Below are 16,438 nucleotides of genomic sequence, written 5' to 3'. Positions count from 1 at the left end.
ATGAAATAATCCCCCAGTAGTTGTCTCTGGGCGGTAGGTCCAGCCAGAAGCTCCTGGAGAGAGGAATATGATCTCTTTAGTGTTTAAAGAAGGACTCAGATGGGATTCCTTTTGAAGCTAAGGGCTCAAAGCCCATGGAATGCTAAGAGATTGTGCTGAGAAGTCCTCATCTGTGTGGAAAGAGTAAATTATTTCATCCCATAAACTGTCTCAAAAAATTCTCAAAGCCATACAAAAATAACTCTCACTATCACATTATCTCAGCTTGTCTTTTAAAGTGTGTCAAAGTGGCTGGGCATGGTGGTTCATGCCTGTAACCCCAGCACTTTGGGAAGCCAAGGTGGGAGGATTGCTTGAGGCCAGAAACTCGAGACCAGCCTGGTCAACATAGCAGAGACTCCAGTCTCTACAATTTTTTTTTAATTAGCTGAGTGCCTGTAGTCCCAGCTACTCAGGGGCCTAAGGTGGGAAGATCACTTGACTCCAGGAGGTTGAGGCTTCAATGATCCATGATGGTACCATTGCACTCTAGTCTGGGTGACAGAGTGAGACTCTGTCTCTAAAAGTGAATGAATGAACGCAGATCAAAGTATGAGTGAAACTAGAAAGAGGCTCAGCTCAATACTCACTTATATAAACCTTTCTAGTAACAGATGGATAGCCACCTCTTAAGTACTTGTAGGTATCAGAGTTTCAGATGTCATAAACTCTGGGTAAAGAGTTCTTATTACTCTATTAAGACTGGAGCAGTCAAGAGGAAGAGAAACCCACAGGATAGAGACCGCACTACCCAGGAGTACCATATAGCCCAGGGTGGGCCCCAATCTCCAAGCCAGTTTCTGAGCTCTGAGTCCCTTAGCCCACAAATACTACAACATTGTCAAAGTTCAAGATTCTGGGCATCCCCAGTGGCTGAGTCTCCAAGTCACCGGAATCTTTCCCTACCTGCTCACTGATTTCTGATAGTTTTATGGAAGGTCCAACAATTTCACTGCTTTGGTAGAAATCAGGCTTGCCATGCCATTGTTCTTAAAAGAGAACCATTGACTTTAATTGGAACACAAGTGTAAATGACTGATAATAGATGCTTTTCAAAAAGACCATTTAGAGCAAATAAGCAAGAGAAGGCAAATAGGCAGAGACAGTTGAAAGAGGAGGGAGGACACTATTAAGAGAAAGAGCAAACAAAAAAGAGGCCAAAGATCTCAAGTCACAATATTCCCGTTCTACAGTTTGGCTTAGAGTGATCCCTCTTTCCCTTGCCACTTAGAGGCTCTTGTAACTAATGAATAGGTGACGCGTCTTTACAACATGCTACATCCTGGAGCTAGGAAGGTCTTTCTTGTGCTTCACTGGTTTTAAGTAGACTAAGTTTCTGGGATCCCTACCTTACCTTAAGATGTCTCTTGACGAGTAGCTCTGGGAGCATCAAAAACGTCTGGCATTTCTATCAGAATGAAGTTTTCAGGGGGTCCCATATTTAAAACCACTAAATTTTATTCCTGCTAAAACCTCGAAACATTGATTTTTGTTGCAGGAAGTCAGGGACCCCGAACGGAGGGACTGGCTGGAGCCGCGGCAGAGGAACATACATTGTGAAGATTTCATCGACGTTTATCAGTTCCCAAATAATACTTTTATATTTTCTTATGCCTGTCTTTAATCTCTTAATCCTTTTATCTTCGTAAGCTGAGGATGTACATCACCTCAGGACCACTGTGATAATTGTGTTAACTGAACAAATTGATTGTAAAACATGTGTGTTTGAACAATATGAAATCAGTGCACCTTGAAAAAGAACAGAATAACAGTGATTTTTAGGGAACAAGGGAAGTTACAATCATAAGGTCTGACTGCCCGTGGGGTCGGGCAAAAAGAGCTATACTTTTCGTCTTGCAGAGAGCCTATAAATGCAAGTGCAAGTAGGAGAGATATCACTAAATTCTTTTCCTAGCAAGGAATATTAATACTAATGCCCTGGGAAAGGAATGTGTTCCTGGGGGGAGGTCTATAAACAGCCGCTCTGGGAGTGTCTGTCTTATGCAGTCGAGATAAGCACTGCGATACACCCTGGTCTCCTGCAGTACCCTCAGGCTTACTAGGTGGGGAAAAAACTCCACCCTAGTAAATTTGTGGTCAGACCACTTCTCTGCTCTCGAACCCTCTTTTCTGTTGTTTAAGATGTTTATCAAGACAATACATGCACCGCTGAACATAGACCCTTATCAGTGGTTCTATTTTTGCCCTTTGCCTTGTGATCTTTGTGGGACCCTCATCAGTAGTTGTGCTTTTGCCCTTTGTCCTGTTCCCTCAGAAGCATGTGATCTTTGTTCTGCTTTTTGCCCTTTGAAGCATGTGATCTTTGTACCTACTCTCTGTTCTTACACCCCCTCCCCTTTTGAAACCCTTAATAAAAAACTTGCTGGTTTGAGGCTCAGGTGGGCATCACAGTCCTACCAATATATGATGTCACTCATGGTGGCCCACCTGTACAATTCCTCTCTTTCTACTCTTTCTCTTTATTTCTCAGCCAGCCGACACTTAAGGAAAATAAAAAGAACCTATGTTGAAATATTAGGGGTGGGTTCCCCCAATAGATTTTTGTGAAAAAATCATCTTGGTTGTATGTCTGTAGTTAATGAAGACTAGTTAGAGAAGTTACATGTCCTTATCTTGGGGATGGAGAAGGGATGCCCAAAATATTGGCTAATTTTTTCTTACCTAACAAATTCCTAATGGTATTCATCACTTCAAAGGGGCAAATAAAAAGCGTGGAAGGCAATGGAGTATGGAGATTTCATGGGTAAGCATAGAAAGCTACCATTAATTAAAATAGATAAGAAAATGGCCAGGAATGGTGGCTGACGCCTGTAATCCCAGCACTTGAGGAGGCTGAGGCAGGAGGATCACTTGAGGTCAGGAGTTTGAGACCAGCCTGGCCAACATAGTGAAACCCCATCTCTACTAAAAATACAAAAATTAGTCAGACATGGTGGTGCACACCTGTAGTCCCAGCTACTCAGGAGGCTGAGGCAGGAGAATTGCTTGAACCTGAGAGGTGGAAGTTGCAGTGAGCTGAGATCATGTCAGTGTACTCCAGCCTAAGCAACAGAGTGAGACTTACCTAAAAGAAAAGAAAAGAAAGAAAAGTGGGTGTGGCCGGGCGTGGTGGCTCACGCTTGTAATCCCAGCACTTTGGGAGGCCGAGGCGGGCGGATCACAAGGTCAGGAGATCGAGACCACGGTGAAACCCCGTCTCTACTAAAAAATACAAAAAATTAGCCGGGCGTGGTGGCGGGCGCCTGCAGTCCCAGCTACTCGGAGAGGCTGAGGCAGGAGAATGGCATAAACCCGGGAGGTGGAGCTTGCAGTGAGCCAAGATTGCATCACTGCACTCCAGCCTGGGCGAAAGAGCAAGACTCCGTCTCAAAAAAAAAAAAAAAAAAAAAAAAAAAGAAAAGAAAAGTGGGTGTTACAGGTAATGTGATCATTTTTCTAAAAACCCAAGAGATCAACTGAAAACTATTTAGGCTACTAAGAAGGTCCATTAAGGTGACCAGATACAAGCTAAACATACAAAAAAATTAATCAGGCCTTGGGAAAGCAGGCTTCAATTTGTATTTGATTTAGAGCCGCAAGATAATGCTTATTTTAATTGGCTAACATTATAGTAATTGTTGGAAAAGGAATGGAAAAGATCAACACTACATTCTAATAATAAAATTCTTTCTCACCCTAGAGACAAAGCACGTGGATTTTTATAGCGAAATAAGACCTATGAAAAATACAGCTTTGGCAGTTTTCGTTTTCAAATTCAAAATCATCTTGAGATTGTCTCATTCAAGGATAATAAGGCTTGTGATGAAATAGCCACATGTCTTGGGAAGCCCTTATACTTCTTATGAATTCTGTTCCCATCCTAATACAGACCCCTGTATTAATTTGCTGGGGCTACCATCACAAAGAACCACAGACTGGGTGGTTTAAAGAACAGGAATGTATTCTCTTACAGTTCTGAATGGTAGAAATCTGAGAGCAAGGCGGCAGAAGAATGGGTATTCTCTGAGGCTTCTCTCCTTTGCTTTTATTTATTTATTTATTTATTTATTATTTTGAGACAGTCTCTATCGCCCAGGCTGGAGTGCAGTGGTGCCATCTCAGCTCACTGCAACCTCGCTTCCCAGGCTCAAATGACTCTCTCGCCTCAGCCTCCCAAGAAGAGCCTCTAAGTGGCAAGAGAAAGAGGGACCATTCTAAGCTAAATGTAGCTGAGCCAGGGCAGTGAAGCTTGACAATAATGGCATGAGAGGTGGACCTGGCACATGCATAGTCAGCATGGAGGGGATACTGGGACCGAGAGGAGGAATCTAGACCCAACCCCAGGCTCCAACACGGAGTGAGAGTGAAGCAGTCAATTCCTGGGCTCAGAGTGAAAAGAAATCTCAGGGTGGGGCAGCTGAGGCAGATTTACCCTCTCCTGTGTGCACCCTCCAAGTCCTTTGCTCTGAATCCTCCCCAGAACGTGACACACCACATTGCAGTGGTCTAAATGCTTGTCCACTCCTCAAAAGGCCGTGATAGATGATGTCTCAACCTTCATAGCCATAAGGTTAATCACATAGCAAACTCCTGTTGAAATAATCGCCTACTTCCCTTTCTTAATAAACAAGAGATGCTAAAACCCAGAAGGTTAAGTGAATTCTGAGAGGCGTTGAGAGTTTGTGCCCGTGTAAACATCTGAGCTCTTGTCTTTATTCCCAGGCAACTGTTCTCTGCATCGCAAAGCAAGTGAGTGGCAATGCTCCGGCTAGAACTTGCAACAGAATATAGAATTCTTGGTTCCTCCTGCAGAAGTGACTGAGAAGCATTAGTTTGTTATAAATGGCAGCACTTCTTTCCTTGGGTGTTGAGGGACAAGTCCCTTTCCTGTTATTTAGAATTGAGCTCTCTTTAATAGCAGTGCCTAGTGCTGAAGATCACAATGAGATGGGTTGCTTCTCACCACTGGGAACACACACCGGCATCTTCCCCGCTAGCAAACTGCTTTGATCATGAGAGTCTGCAAGCTCAGAAACGCAGGATGGCTCTCTGCAGAGGGACTTGTGAAAGCCCATATCCTCTGCCCCACTGTTACCTGATAGAGTTGTCCAGGTTCTTGGCCTGTTGAACAAAGAATTGAACGAAATGCACAGAGTAGCAAAAGAAAGAAGCAAAGAAAAACAAAACAACAGAAGGGAGGAAGGAAAGCGTAGATTTATAGAAGACAATTCACAGGGGGCGCTGCAGCAAGCCACAAAAGCCTGATGCTCCCCAGGGATTTTATAAAGCGAAAAGAACTTGGCAACACCCTGGGGTTCCCTTTAGAGGTCTCCAACTGGTTACACCCTACGAAGGATTGGCCTGGGACCAATCAGAGGCTGAAGTGGAAAATTCTGCCTTGTTATCAGAGGAGTGAGGATGTGGCCTGTGTGCCGCCTAATCTTATGCCTACAACTGTCTGCACCTGCTGATCTTTTGCTTCTGCGAACTGGCTGCACCTGCTGTTCTCCTGCTTTTACCCTAGCCGGTGCTTACCCTAACTCCCTGTTCTTCTGCCTCACCACCACAGGCCCAGGTTGTCTGCACAGTCTCATTTTCCACGTTATTCCTGTAATGAACCCGTCCTCCCACCCCCACCAGCAGTTACAGGGCTGGGTGAGGAGACCAACTCTGGCCAGACACAGAGGAGCAGCAAGGACCCAGGGCAACGCTCCTGTGAGTGACTGCATGTGGGAGAGAGAAATGGAATAAACAGAAATATTTAGGGAGCACTTTTTACAGAGCACTCAGGTTCTGCCTGAGGAGGTGGGGTGAGCGCTGGTAACATCTGGACAATCGTGGTTAAACGTGACCCCATCAGAACCCGCTGATTCTTCTTCAACTTGATAACCTTGGTGAAAACACCAAGCGTTGGAGAAATTCAAGGAATGGCTGTTGTAATGTACATTTCGCGCTTAGCTTTTCCTCCCCGCGCTGGGAAGAAGTGCTGCGCACCGCGGCTCCGCCAGGGGGCAGGAGAAGTCACATTATACGGAGAACTTAAAAAAAAAAAAAAAATTCCCCAAATTTTTCCCCGAAACATTGCTACTCCTCAAGAAACCGAATCCTCCCGCTTCGGCGTCCCAGGAGCCCGCCCCTCGCCCGCCGCCTCCCCTGCGTCCCCGCCCCGCGCAGCCGCCGCGCTCTCTGCGCCCCGAGCTCCGAGGTTCCCGAGATGAAGGTCTGGCTGCTGCTTGGTCTTCTGCTGGTGCACGAAGCGCTGGAGGATGGTGAGTGACTGGGCGCGGGGCCACCTAGCTTGTGCCCTGACTTTAGCCGGGACCCGAAGCCCCCGCCGCCCTCCTGCCAGCTCTTGCTCTAGCGTTCGGCCCTCGATGGCTCAGTCCCCGCGCCACTGCCTGCCCCATGCACCTGCCCCCTCGTGGTGGGGTCTCCTTTCCTCCCACTCTTTCCCAGCCCAGACAGCCCTCTAGGGGAGGTGGCAGCTAACCGACGCTTAGGAGCCCACCAGGACCTCTCCAAGCCCCCCGTCTCCGGGCGAACCAAGCATTCCCAGCCAGCGCCTGGTCCAGCCCCCAGTGTCAACGTGTCGGTCTGGGAGGTGGCGCGGGAGCCTCGGATCGCTTCCACCTCCCAGCGGCGTGGCCGGGACCTCTGCCGCTGAGAGCGGGTGCCACCTAAGCTCGGCAATCGCTGATTCCGATTCCGTTGCATAGTTCCAGGTGACCTCCCCCTCCCGTCGCAGTTCTGGGTGTGTTTCGTCTGCCACCTTGGGCTTGAATCCTGCAAGATCTGCCTAGATCTTCGAACAAAAATGTCAGTGTATGAAACTTCAAAACGAATCAAAACCCCACGGCTTATTATATTTATCTAATTGGATGGGAAATGGTGAAGAAAATGCATTTTTTTGGTACAGCGTATGGGGACCATGACCGCTGCGCGTTTTTGAATGTGCACCTGCCCTGGGTCCACCCTGTCGTGTACACCCGTGACCACAGGGTCTGGTGTTTTTTTTCTGTGTGTCTGGCTGTATTACTGTAGTGTGTATTATATATTATTGTTAGCATTTAACTGTTTTGTTTGCTCTATTCACTCCATGGGTGTTATTTGTACAGTACATGTTTCATCTGGGTACCTCCTGGTATCCTCAAGCCTCTTGAAATTCCTGGGCTACAACACAATTTTTGCTTAGATTTAGTGGAAAAGTAGCTTTTGCTGTTATGCAACTTCATGCTGGAGCCAGCTCGACCTGGCTCACATTTTTATCCACTCGTTCATCCTGACCAGTTCCTTTCTTTCCTAGGAAACTGCATTTGCCAAAAAGTACCGCATTGTAGTTTGCGAAATCCGAGATAGTTGTGGGACTTGAAGTTGAGCATGAGGGTCCTTCAGCCTAGAGCTTTGCTTAATAAAACATAGGCAGAGCTTCTACTGGGAGAGTAACACTTAACTCTGCCCAGAGAGAAGTTGGCATGAGTTCAGTTTGTAAAATGCAGTATTAAAATCCTCCTGGCAGGCCCTTGTATGCAACTGCTGAAAAGGCAGAAATGTAATTTGTAGTATCATTTTTTGAATAGGGCAGGAGATGGCCCGGCAAAATAATTTCAAATCAGCCATTCCTTTGTTTATACCCAACTTGCCAGTCTTAGAGGCTCAGAAAGTGGCTTCCATTCTGCCTCCTGGATCTCGCCCAGCCCATGTGAGTTTATTACAAACATCTGACTAAATTTACCATTTCTTTAAGTGTAATCCATACAAGTAATAAGCATTTATGAGACAATTGGAGAAAGTGGAATACAGACTGAATGTAAGAAATACTTCATAAATTTTAGGTGATAATAGCACTAAGATTTTGTTTATAAAAGTACACACATCTGGCCGGGCACAGTGGCTCATGCCTGTAATCCCAGCACTTTGGGAGGCCAAGGCAGGTGGATCACGAGGTCAGGAGTTCAAGACCAGCCTGGCCAAGATGGTGAAACCCCATCTCTACTAAAAATACAAAAATTAGCCGGGCGTGGTGGTGGGCACGTGTAATCCCAGCTACTTGGGAGGTTGAGGCAGAGAACTGCTTGAACCTGGGAGGCAGAGGTTGCAGTGAGCCGAGATTGCACCACTGCACTCCAGCTGGGCGACAGAGTGAGATTCCTTCTCAAAAAAATAAAAATAAAAATAAAATACAAGTACACATATCTATAATGTATGGACTATTTATGGATAAAATATTGAACCCATAGTGCTTCGTTAAGTTATGTAACCATTTGGCTAAACCTATTAAGAATGGTTTTTGATTTTGAGTTGTGTCTTGTGTTGTGGCCAGGAGCTACTAAGGAGAGTGGATTACACAGGAGGCCTTTCCAGTGCTGGTCTCTGATTGGCAGGTTGGGAATATCCTACCTTCAGGGCCATCCCAAAGCACGAACTACAGACACAAGGCCCATGACTCAACTTATTTCACTGCCTTTTAGTTTTTCTGATCACAACTAAAAGACAGTCTTTATTATTATTATTATTATTATTATTATTATTTTTGAGATGGAGTCTCGCTCTGTCACCCAGGCAGAGTGCAGTGGCACAGTCTCAGCTCACTGCAACTTCCACTTCTCAGATTCATGCAATTCTCATGCCTCAGCCTCCTGAGTAGCTGAGACTACAGACATGCACCACCATGCCCAGCTAATTTTTATATTTTTAATAGAGACAGTGTTTCGCCATGTTTGGCCAGGACGGTCTCAAACTCCTGACCTCAAGTGATCCACCCACCTTGGCCTCCCAAAGTGCTGGGATTACAGGCATGAGCCACCACAACTAGCCAAAGACAGCCTTCTAAGAGGAAAAGACTTCCCTGCAAGTGTGTATGGGGGTGAACATCTGGTGTGACCCAGTGAAGTTGGCTGCTCCCCATTACAAAATGCTTTAAATTTTTGGAAGTAATATTCTTTCTCCTCATGAAGATAGGTAGCTGGAAAGGCATATAATACTCCATGGCATGAAAGTGAGGGATGAAAACAGGTAATAAATAATCCAAGATTCCACTTTGAGACATCAATCATAGCACCTGATTTTCAGCATTTATATGGAATACATGCCACCGAATTTAATAGGGTGCTTCTATTTTCACATTAAAAAGTAGAAAATCACAAGTAATTCCTGACTTTTGATTACCTACGTATTCTTATTGAATGTCAGGAGCAAACAGTGAGGTGTTGATTTGTCACTGTTGTTTTGTTGAACAACATGAGAACCTTGATCCATGCTAATCTGGTCTTCAGTAACATGGGTTTATTTTGCATCTGGTGAAAGGGCTTTCTTTCTGGGAGGACTAAAGACATTCATTATGGTCTGAGGGCAATATAGCCAGATCTCTAAGAAGGTAAGACAGAGACACAATGACGAAGATTCTCTAACCAAGAGCCTTTGACAGTTTCGTGTCTTCATTTATTCTTGAGAAAAAAAAAGTAAAAATATGTACAGAAATATTTTAATGAAAAAAGAATTCTAAAGTTCCTTATTGTTTATGAATGCACATAACGAATGCTTTGAAGCATTTAAGATCTTGGCCGGCATGTTTGACATATAAAACAATTTCTGATCCTTAGAACGCAGAAAGAGAAAAGTTTGAGGGCAAGAGAGAGATCCGGGGGTCAGAGGATTGATAGTTTTCAAACCTAGACAAGGTTTTAAAACGCTTTCTTTGTGGCGCTCATAATAGAAGAGAGAGGAAAGATAAAGAAGTAAAGATACAATTTAAGGAAGTGGTAAGTGGCATCGAGAATCATGAATCAGGGTCTGTTAGGTTCCTAGGGCTGCCATAACAAAGTACCACAGAATGGGAGGCTTTAAAACCACAGAAGTTTGTTTGCTCACAGTCCAGAGGCTTGTAGTCCAAAGTCAGTGTCAGCAGCGCCACACAGCTTCTAAGATGCTGGGTAGAATCGTTCCCTGCCTCCGCTAGCTTCTGGTTGTGGTCAGCAATCCTTTGGCATTTTTTTGGCTTACAGCCGCATCACTCCCATCTCTGCCTCTGTTGCCATGTGACCATCTTCTCCCTGTGTCTGTCTGTCTGTACATGGCATTTTCGTGTGTGTGTGTGTGTGTGTGTGTGTGTGTCTCCGCATAAGAACATTGGTTCTATTGGAGGAGAGCCTACCGTAATGACCTCATGCTGACTTCATTACATTTGCAAACACTGCATTCCCGAATGAGGTTACATTCACAGATACCTGGGAGTTAGGACTTCAGCGTATCTTTTTAGGGGACACAATTCAACCAGTAAGACAGGGTGAGACATGGAGAGGACCGAGGCGGGGTGTGAGGATGCTGTTTGGCTGGATAGCTATAAGCCTGCCTGAAGCGAGGAAGCAAACCCCGGAGGTAGCTGAAAGCAAAGCTGGGCACTCCAGGGGCACCACAAATGCAACAGCTTCAAGATGGGCTTGTACCGGTTGCCAGTGTGGCTGTGGCTGTGATGTGTGGGGCAGGAGCTGGCCAGGCCTTGTAGGGCGTGGGAAGATTTAGGGCTTGCTTCTAGATGAGATGAAAGTCCCTGGAGGCTTCTGAACGGAGAAGTACCCATAATTTGATTTATGTTTTCAAAGGTAGGTGCTATGGTTTGCATATGGTTTGTCCCCACCACATCTTATGTTGAATTTTGATCCCCCATGTGGTGGTGGTGGGAGGTAGGGCCTCACGGGAGGTGTTTGGGCCTTGGGGGTAGAGCTTTCATGAAGAGATTAATGCCTTCCCTTGGGGATGTGTGCTTTCTCTATTATTTCCAGCAAGAACTGCTTGTTAAAGAGAGTCTGGTCCCTCCTTCTCCCACCCCACCATGTGATCTCTGCACTGCTAGTTATCCTTGCCCTCTGCCCTGAGTGGAAGCAGCCTGAGGCCTTCATTGGAAGCAGATGTTGGTTCCATGCTTCTTGTACAGCCTGCAGAACGATGAGCCAATTAAACCTCTTTTCTTTATAAACAACCCAGCCCTAGGTATTCCTTTATAGCAATGCGAAATGAACTAACAAAGAAAATTGGTACCAAGGAGTGGGATATTGCTATAAAGATACCTGAAAGTGTGGAAGCAGCTTTGGAACTGGGTACTGGGCACAGAATCGGAAGAGTTTGGAGGGCTCAGAAGAAAATAGGAAGAGGAGGGAAAGTTTGGAAATTCTTAGAGATTGGTTATAAGGTTGTGACTGAACTGTTGATAGAAATATAGACAGTAAAGTTCATGCTGACAAGGTGTGAAATGGAAACAGATAACTTATTGGGAACTGGAGAAAAGTCACCCTTGTTAGGCCTTAGCAAAGAACTTGGCTGCATTGTGTCCATGCCCTAGGGATTTGTGGAAGGCCACACTTAAGAGTGATGTCCTAGGGTATCAAAAAGAAGAAATTTCTGAGCAGCAAAGTGCTCAAGTAGTGGTGGGTGTGGCTGGTTTTAAAAGCTTAGGATCAGCGGGGTGCGGTGGCTCACGCCTGTAATCCCAGCACTTTAGGAGGCCGAGGCAGGCGGATCATGAGGTCAGGAGATCGAGACCAGCCTGGCCAACATGGTGAAACCCCGTCTCTATTACAATACAAAAAATTAGCCAGGTGTCATGGTGCTCGCCTGTAGTCCCTGCTACTTGGGAGGCTGAGGCAGGGGAATCGCCTGAACTCGGGAGGCGGAGATTGCAGTGAGCTGAGATTGGGCCACTGCACTCCAGCTTGGTGACAGAGTGAGACTCTGTGTCAAAAAAAAAAAAAAAAAAAAAAAAAACAAACTTAGGCTCAAGATCAATTACAGCAGCAAAGGAATGACCTAAAGGTAGAATTTATTATGAAAAGGGAAGCAGAGAGTAAAAGTTTGGAAAATCTGAAGCCTGGCCATGTGGCAGAGAATGAAAGAGCATTTTGGGGAAAAAATCCAAGGGCACAGCTGAGAGACTGTTTGAATCATGTGCTAGTAGTTAAGAAAATAAGAGAAACGCCTTATAGCCATTTTGGAAATCTTCGAGGAGCCCCTCCCATCCCAGGCCCAGAGACTCAGGAGAATAGAATGGTTTTGGGGTGCAGGCCCTGCTGCCCTCCTGCCCTGCACCACCTTGGGATGCTACTGCCCATATCTCAGGTGCACCAGCTGTAGCCCTAACTTAAAAGGCCCCAGGTGTGGTTCTGGATGGGCGAATAAGAGCAGAAGAGGCCAATAAGTAGAACAGAGAGGCTGCTCCAGAGGGCACAAGCTATAAGCCTTGGAGGCTTCTACATGTTGTCAAGTCTGCATGTTCCCAGAATGCAAGAGTGATGGAGGCTTAGCTTCCACCTAGATTTCAGAGGATGTATCAGAAAGCCTGAGTGTGTGGGCAGAAGCCTGCTACAGGGGCAGAACTAACATGGACAGTCCCTACCAGGGCCCTGCCTAGGGGAGCCATGGGAATGGGGCTCATGTGGGGATCCCAGGATTAGAGAGCCACCAGCAGTATGCACCCTCAGCTTGGAAAAGAAACAGACATTCAACTGCAACCTGTCAGATCAGCCTTGTGGGCTTCACCCAGCAAAGTTAGAGGGGTGGGGATGGCCAAGGCTTGTTTTTGATTTTCCAGGCTCACAGCTGTAAGGAACTTGCCTCAAGTGTCAGATGAGACTTTGGACTTCTGAGTTGATGCTGGAACAAGTTAATATTTGGGGGACTATTGGGAAAGGGTGCTTGTAATTTGCAGTATTTGAAAGACATGAGTTTTGGGGGGCCAGAGGTGCAATGCTATGATTTGGATATTTGACCTCCTCCAAACCTCGTGTTGAAATTTGATCCCCAGCGTTGGGGGTGGGGCCTAATGGGAGGTGTCTGAGTCATGGGGGCGGATCCCTCATGAATGGCTTGTTGCCCTCCCCGAGGTAATAGAACTAATAGTGTGAGTTCTTGCTCCATTAATTCATGTGAGAGCTGGTTGAAAGGAGCCTGGCACCTCCGCTCTCTCTCTCGCTTCATCTCTCTCCGTGTGATCTCTGCATACACCTATTCTCCTTCACCTCTGCCACCAGTGGAAGCAGCCTGAGGCCCTCACCAGATGCCCAGTCTTGAATCTTCTGGCCAGCAGAACTGTGAGCTGAGTAAACCTCTTTCCTGCATAAATGATACAGCCTCAGCTATCCCTTTATAGCAACACAGATGGCCGAAGGAGTGATACAGTGGAAGCCAGGGGCTGCTTAGGAGATACTATAAATGTCTGGATGGTAAGTGGCTTGGCCCAGGGTGGTATCAGTGGATGGAAGGAAAAGAGGCTGAGTTCAGGGTCTATTTTCAAGATGAAGTCAAAAGAATTTGTTGCTGGATTGGATGTGGCTTAGGAGTGGAAAATTTTTAAAAAGTGAGACTTGGAGGTTTTTGTCCTGAGCAATTCTCATTTGCTGATAAAGCGAGCATCAGGAAGGAGCAGGTCTGAAGGGGCATTCAGAGGTCAGACATGCTAAATTTGAGACACTAAATTTTGGACATGCTAACTTTGACATGCCTAGTAGTCTTTCAAGTGGCCGTGCTGAATAAGCAACAGGATATTTAGATCAGGAGTGTAGAGGCGGGGTCAGGACAGGATCTAGGGCAGCTTTCAGCATGTAAATGCTGCAAGGGTCACGGGACTGTGTGAGGTCACTTAGAGAGTGAAGAGTAGTTGGACAGGAGTGATGAGGCAGGTAAGGAAAATGAGGAAGAGCTGCCAGAGACCGAAGAGTTGTCAGTGACACAGGAGGAAAACCAAGGCAGCACAGGGTCCTGCGAGCCATGTGAATAGTTTTTCAAGAAGAGAGTCATCAGCGGTATTCTAGCAGGTGTTCTGGAAAATACTTCAGATTGAGGTCTTTATCCTGGCATGGAAGGATCTAATTCTCAGAAAATGCTTTTTTTTTTTTTTTTAAATAATACTTTAAACAGTGGTAATGTTACCAGAAAGGGGTCCTGATCCAGACCACAAGAAAAAGTTCTTGGATCTCGTGCAAGAAAGAACTCGGAGTAAGTCCACAGAAGTAAAGTGAAAGCAAATGTATTAAAATAGTAAAGGAATAAAACAATGGCTTCTTCACAGGCAGAGCAGTGGCATGGACTGCTCAGCTGCTTATACTTATGGTTACTTCTTGATTATATGCTAAACAAGGGGTGGATTATTCATGAGTTTTCCGGGAAAGGGATGGGAAATTTCTGGAACTGAGGGTTCCTCTCCTTTTTAGACCATATAGTATAACTTCCTGATGTTACCATGGCATTTGTAAACAGTCATGACGCTTGTGGGAGTGTCTTCTAGCGTGCTAATGCATTATAAGTAGCATATAATGATCAGTGAGGATGACTAGAGGTCACGTTCGTCGCCATCTTGGTTTTGGTTGGATTTGGCCAGCTTCTTTACTGCAAGCTGTTTTATCAGCAAGGTGTCTGTGACCTGTATCTTGAGCCAACCTCCTGTCTCATCCTGTGACAACTGCCTTTACCTCCTGGGAATGCCACCCGGTGGTTCTCAGCCTTATTTTACCCAGCCCCTATTCAAGATGGAGTCTCTGTGGTTCGAATCTCTGACAGTAGGTGGGTTTTTTGGAATGGGGTTCTCGAAAGGAATAGACAAAGGAGAAGGGCTCGCTACATCTTGCTGCTTTTTCCTCTCCGTAGTGTTGCTTTCCCACCTTCTCAGCTTTGATTCTGGAAAAGTGTGTGTGTTCCTGCCGGGTGTTTGATGAAAAATGGAAAAATCAGAGTGGCGTCTCTCAGTGCGTGTAACTAACTGGGAAGCAACTGAGTGGCTCAGAAAAATGTATGGTGTGGTTACTGGGGAGCTACTCTCAGTGATGGCCTTTCCCCTTTACTGCCCATCAGGGAGGAGAAAACCCAACAGCTCGAGCGCTTTGATATTAATGACTGTGCTTAACAAGAAATCTCATCCGGGCTGCAGTCAATGATTCTTTTAATGAATTTATTTTCTCCTCTAACACAGTTCTATTGAATTAGGCTAATAGGTCACTTTTGATGAATAAGATTTGACTGGGATTCTCATTTGATGAATAATCATGGTCCTTTTTCCTGCTTCCTTCTTGCTTTGTAACATTTGTTTGTTTATTTTGGATATAAGGGTTTTGGGATTTTTGTTTGTTTTTTCTTTTTTTTGAGACAGAGTCTCATTCTGTTGCCCAGGCTGGAGTGTAGTGGCGTGATCTCGGCTCACTGCAACCTCCGTGTCCCAGGAGCAAACGATTCTCATGCCTCAGCCTCCCGAGTAGCTGGTACTACAGGCGTGTGCCACCATGCCTGGCTACTTTTTTTGTGTTTTTTGGAAGAGATGAGGTTTCACCATGTTGGCCAGGCTGGTCTTGAACTCCTAGCCTCAATTGATCCACCTTCCTTGGCCTCTCAGAGTGCTGGGATTACAGGCATAAGCCACTGCACTCAGCTGGAGATGAGGTTTTGACCAGCATCTCCTCACTGAGGTGATCCAATGTCTGCCTTGGAAAAGCACCTCCAGCTCTTCGAGGAAGAGGAGGCTGTCATCCCCAGCATCAAGTTCTGTTTGGCTTGGAACTCCATGTCACATCAAACAAAGAATCTCATGGTGCGTGAGATTTGTGCAAATAAAGTGAAAAAGCAACAATATGCTAATCTCTAAGTGGATGGAGAGGCAATGGCATGAGCCAGAGAAAGCTCTAGACTTGCATTCAGAGAGTCTGTTTTTTCACTACCTTCTTGAAGACCTGGAGTGAACTACTTGGCATCTATACATTAAAAAGACTAATATCTGTTTTGTTTCCACCACACGTTTGTCATAGAGATCTCATGTGACAACCATAAAAAAAAAAATAGCACTTAGCTAGCAATCACTTACTATAGGTCAGATGGTAATTTCAGCATTTTTGACATATTAACTCATTTAAGTCCCACAATAATTATTATGGTTATTATGAGGTAGTTATTACCATATCATTCTCAATTTATAGATGAGAAAACTGAAACAGAAGGGGGCAAGTAGCTTCCCCAGGTCACACAGCCAGTAAGTGGCAGGCCTGGACCTGAAGTTAGTAATGATATTCAATGGTTCTTGAATTTTGCCACCTATTTCTCTATAAAATAGACGATGCAATAGTCTCGAAAATGCAATGGTAATGGACGTTCACTTTTATTTATAGCATGAATTCTTCTTGTATTTTTCAGGCCTTTGAAAAATAACCAATTGACATAGTTAGGCTGAAGAGTCATAGTCTTTTAAAAAGTTAGAGATGGGATTTAGGAGTCACTCAATTCCAGGAATGTCTGGGTATGTGTGGGGCCACTAGGCTGGCTCCTTTCACTTAGCATCATTACCGTCAAACCACAGGCCAATTCTGTGGTCAGGCAGCTGGACCAACTATACAGTTAGATTAGCTGGTGGGGCTATTTGGTCAAAAGGTCA

At 45.4% G+C, this 16,438-nt stretch overlaps 1 protein-coding gene across 1 annotated transcript in view; it reads left to right on the top strand.

Annotated features, from left to right (window-relative positions):
* Positions 1-5,430: 5,430 nt before the first annotated feature.
* Positions 5,431-16,438, top strand: part of PDGFRL (platelet derived growth factor receptor like) — a 72,662-nt gene continuing 61,654 nt past the window's right edge. The window contains exons 1-2 of the mRNA XM_003256712.2: positions 5,431-5,758; positions 6,136-6,308. Coding sequence (XP_003256760.2) covers positions 6,254-6,308 — 55 coding nt within the window. The 5' untranslated portion in view covers positions 5,431-5,758; positions 6,136-6,253. The remainder of the gene's footprint in view (positions 5,759-6,135; positions 6,309-16,438) is intronic.

Source organism: Nomascus leucogenys, chromosome 4, assembly GCF_006542625.1.
Source record: "Nomascus leucogenys isolate Asia chromosome 4, Asia_NLE_v1, whole genome shotgun sequence".
NCBI lineage: Eukaryota > Metazoa > Chordata > Mammalia > Primates > Hylobatidae > Nomascus > Nomascus leucogenys.
This window is presented reverse-complemented; position numbering and strand designations above follow the sequence as displayed.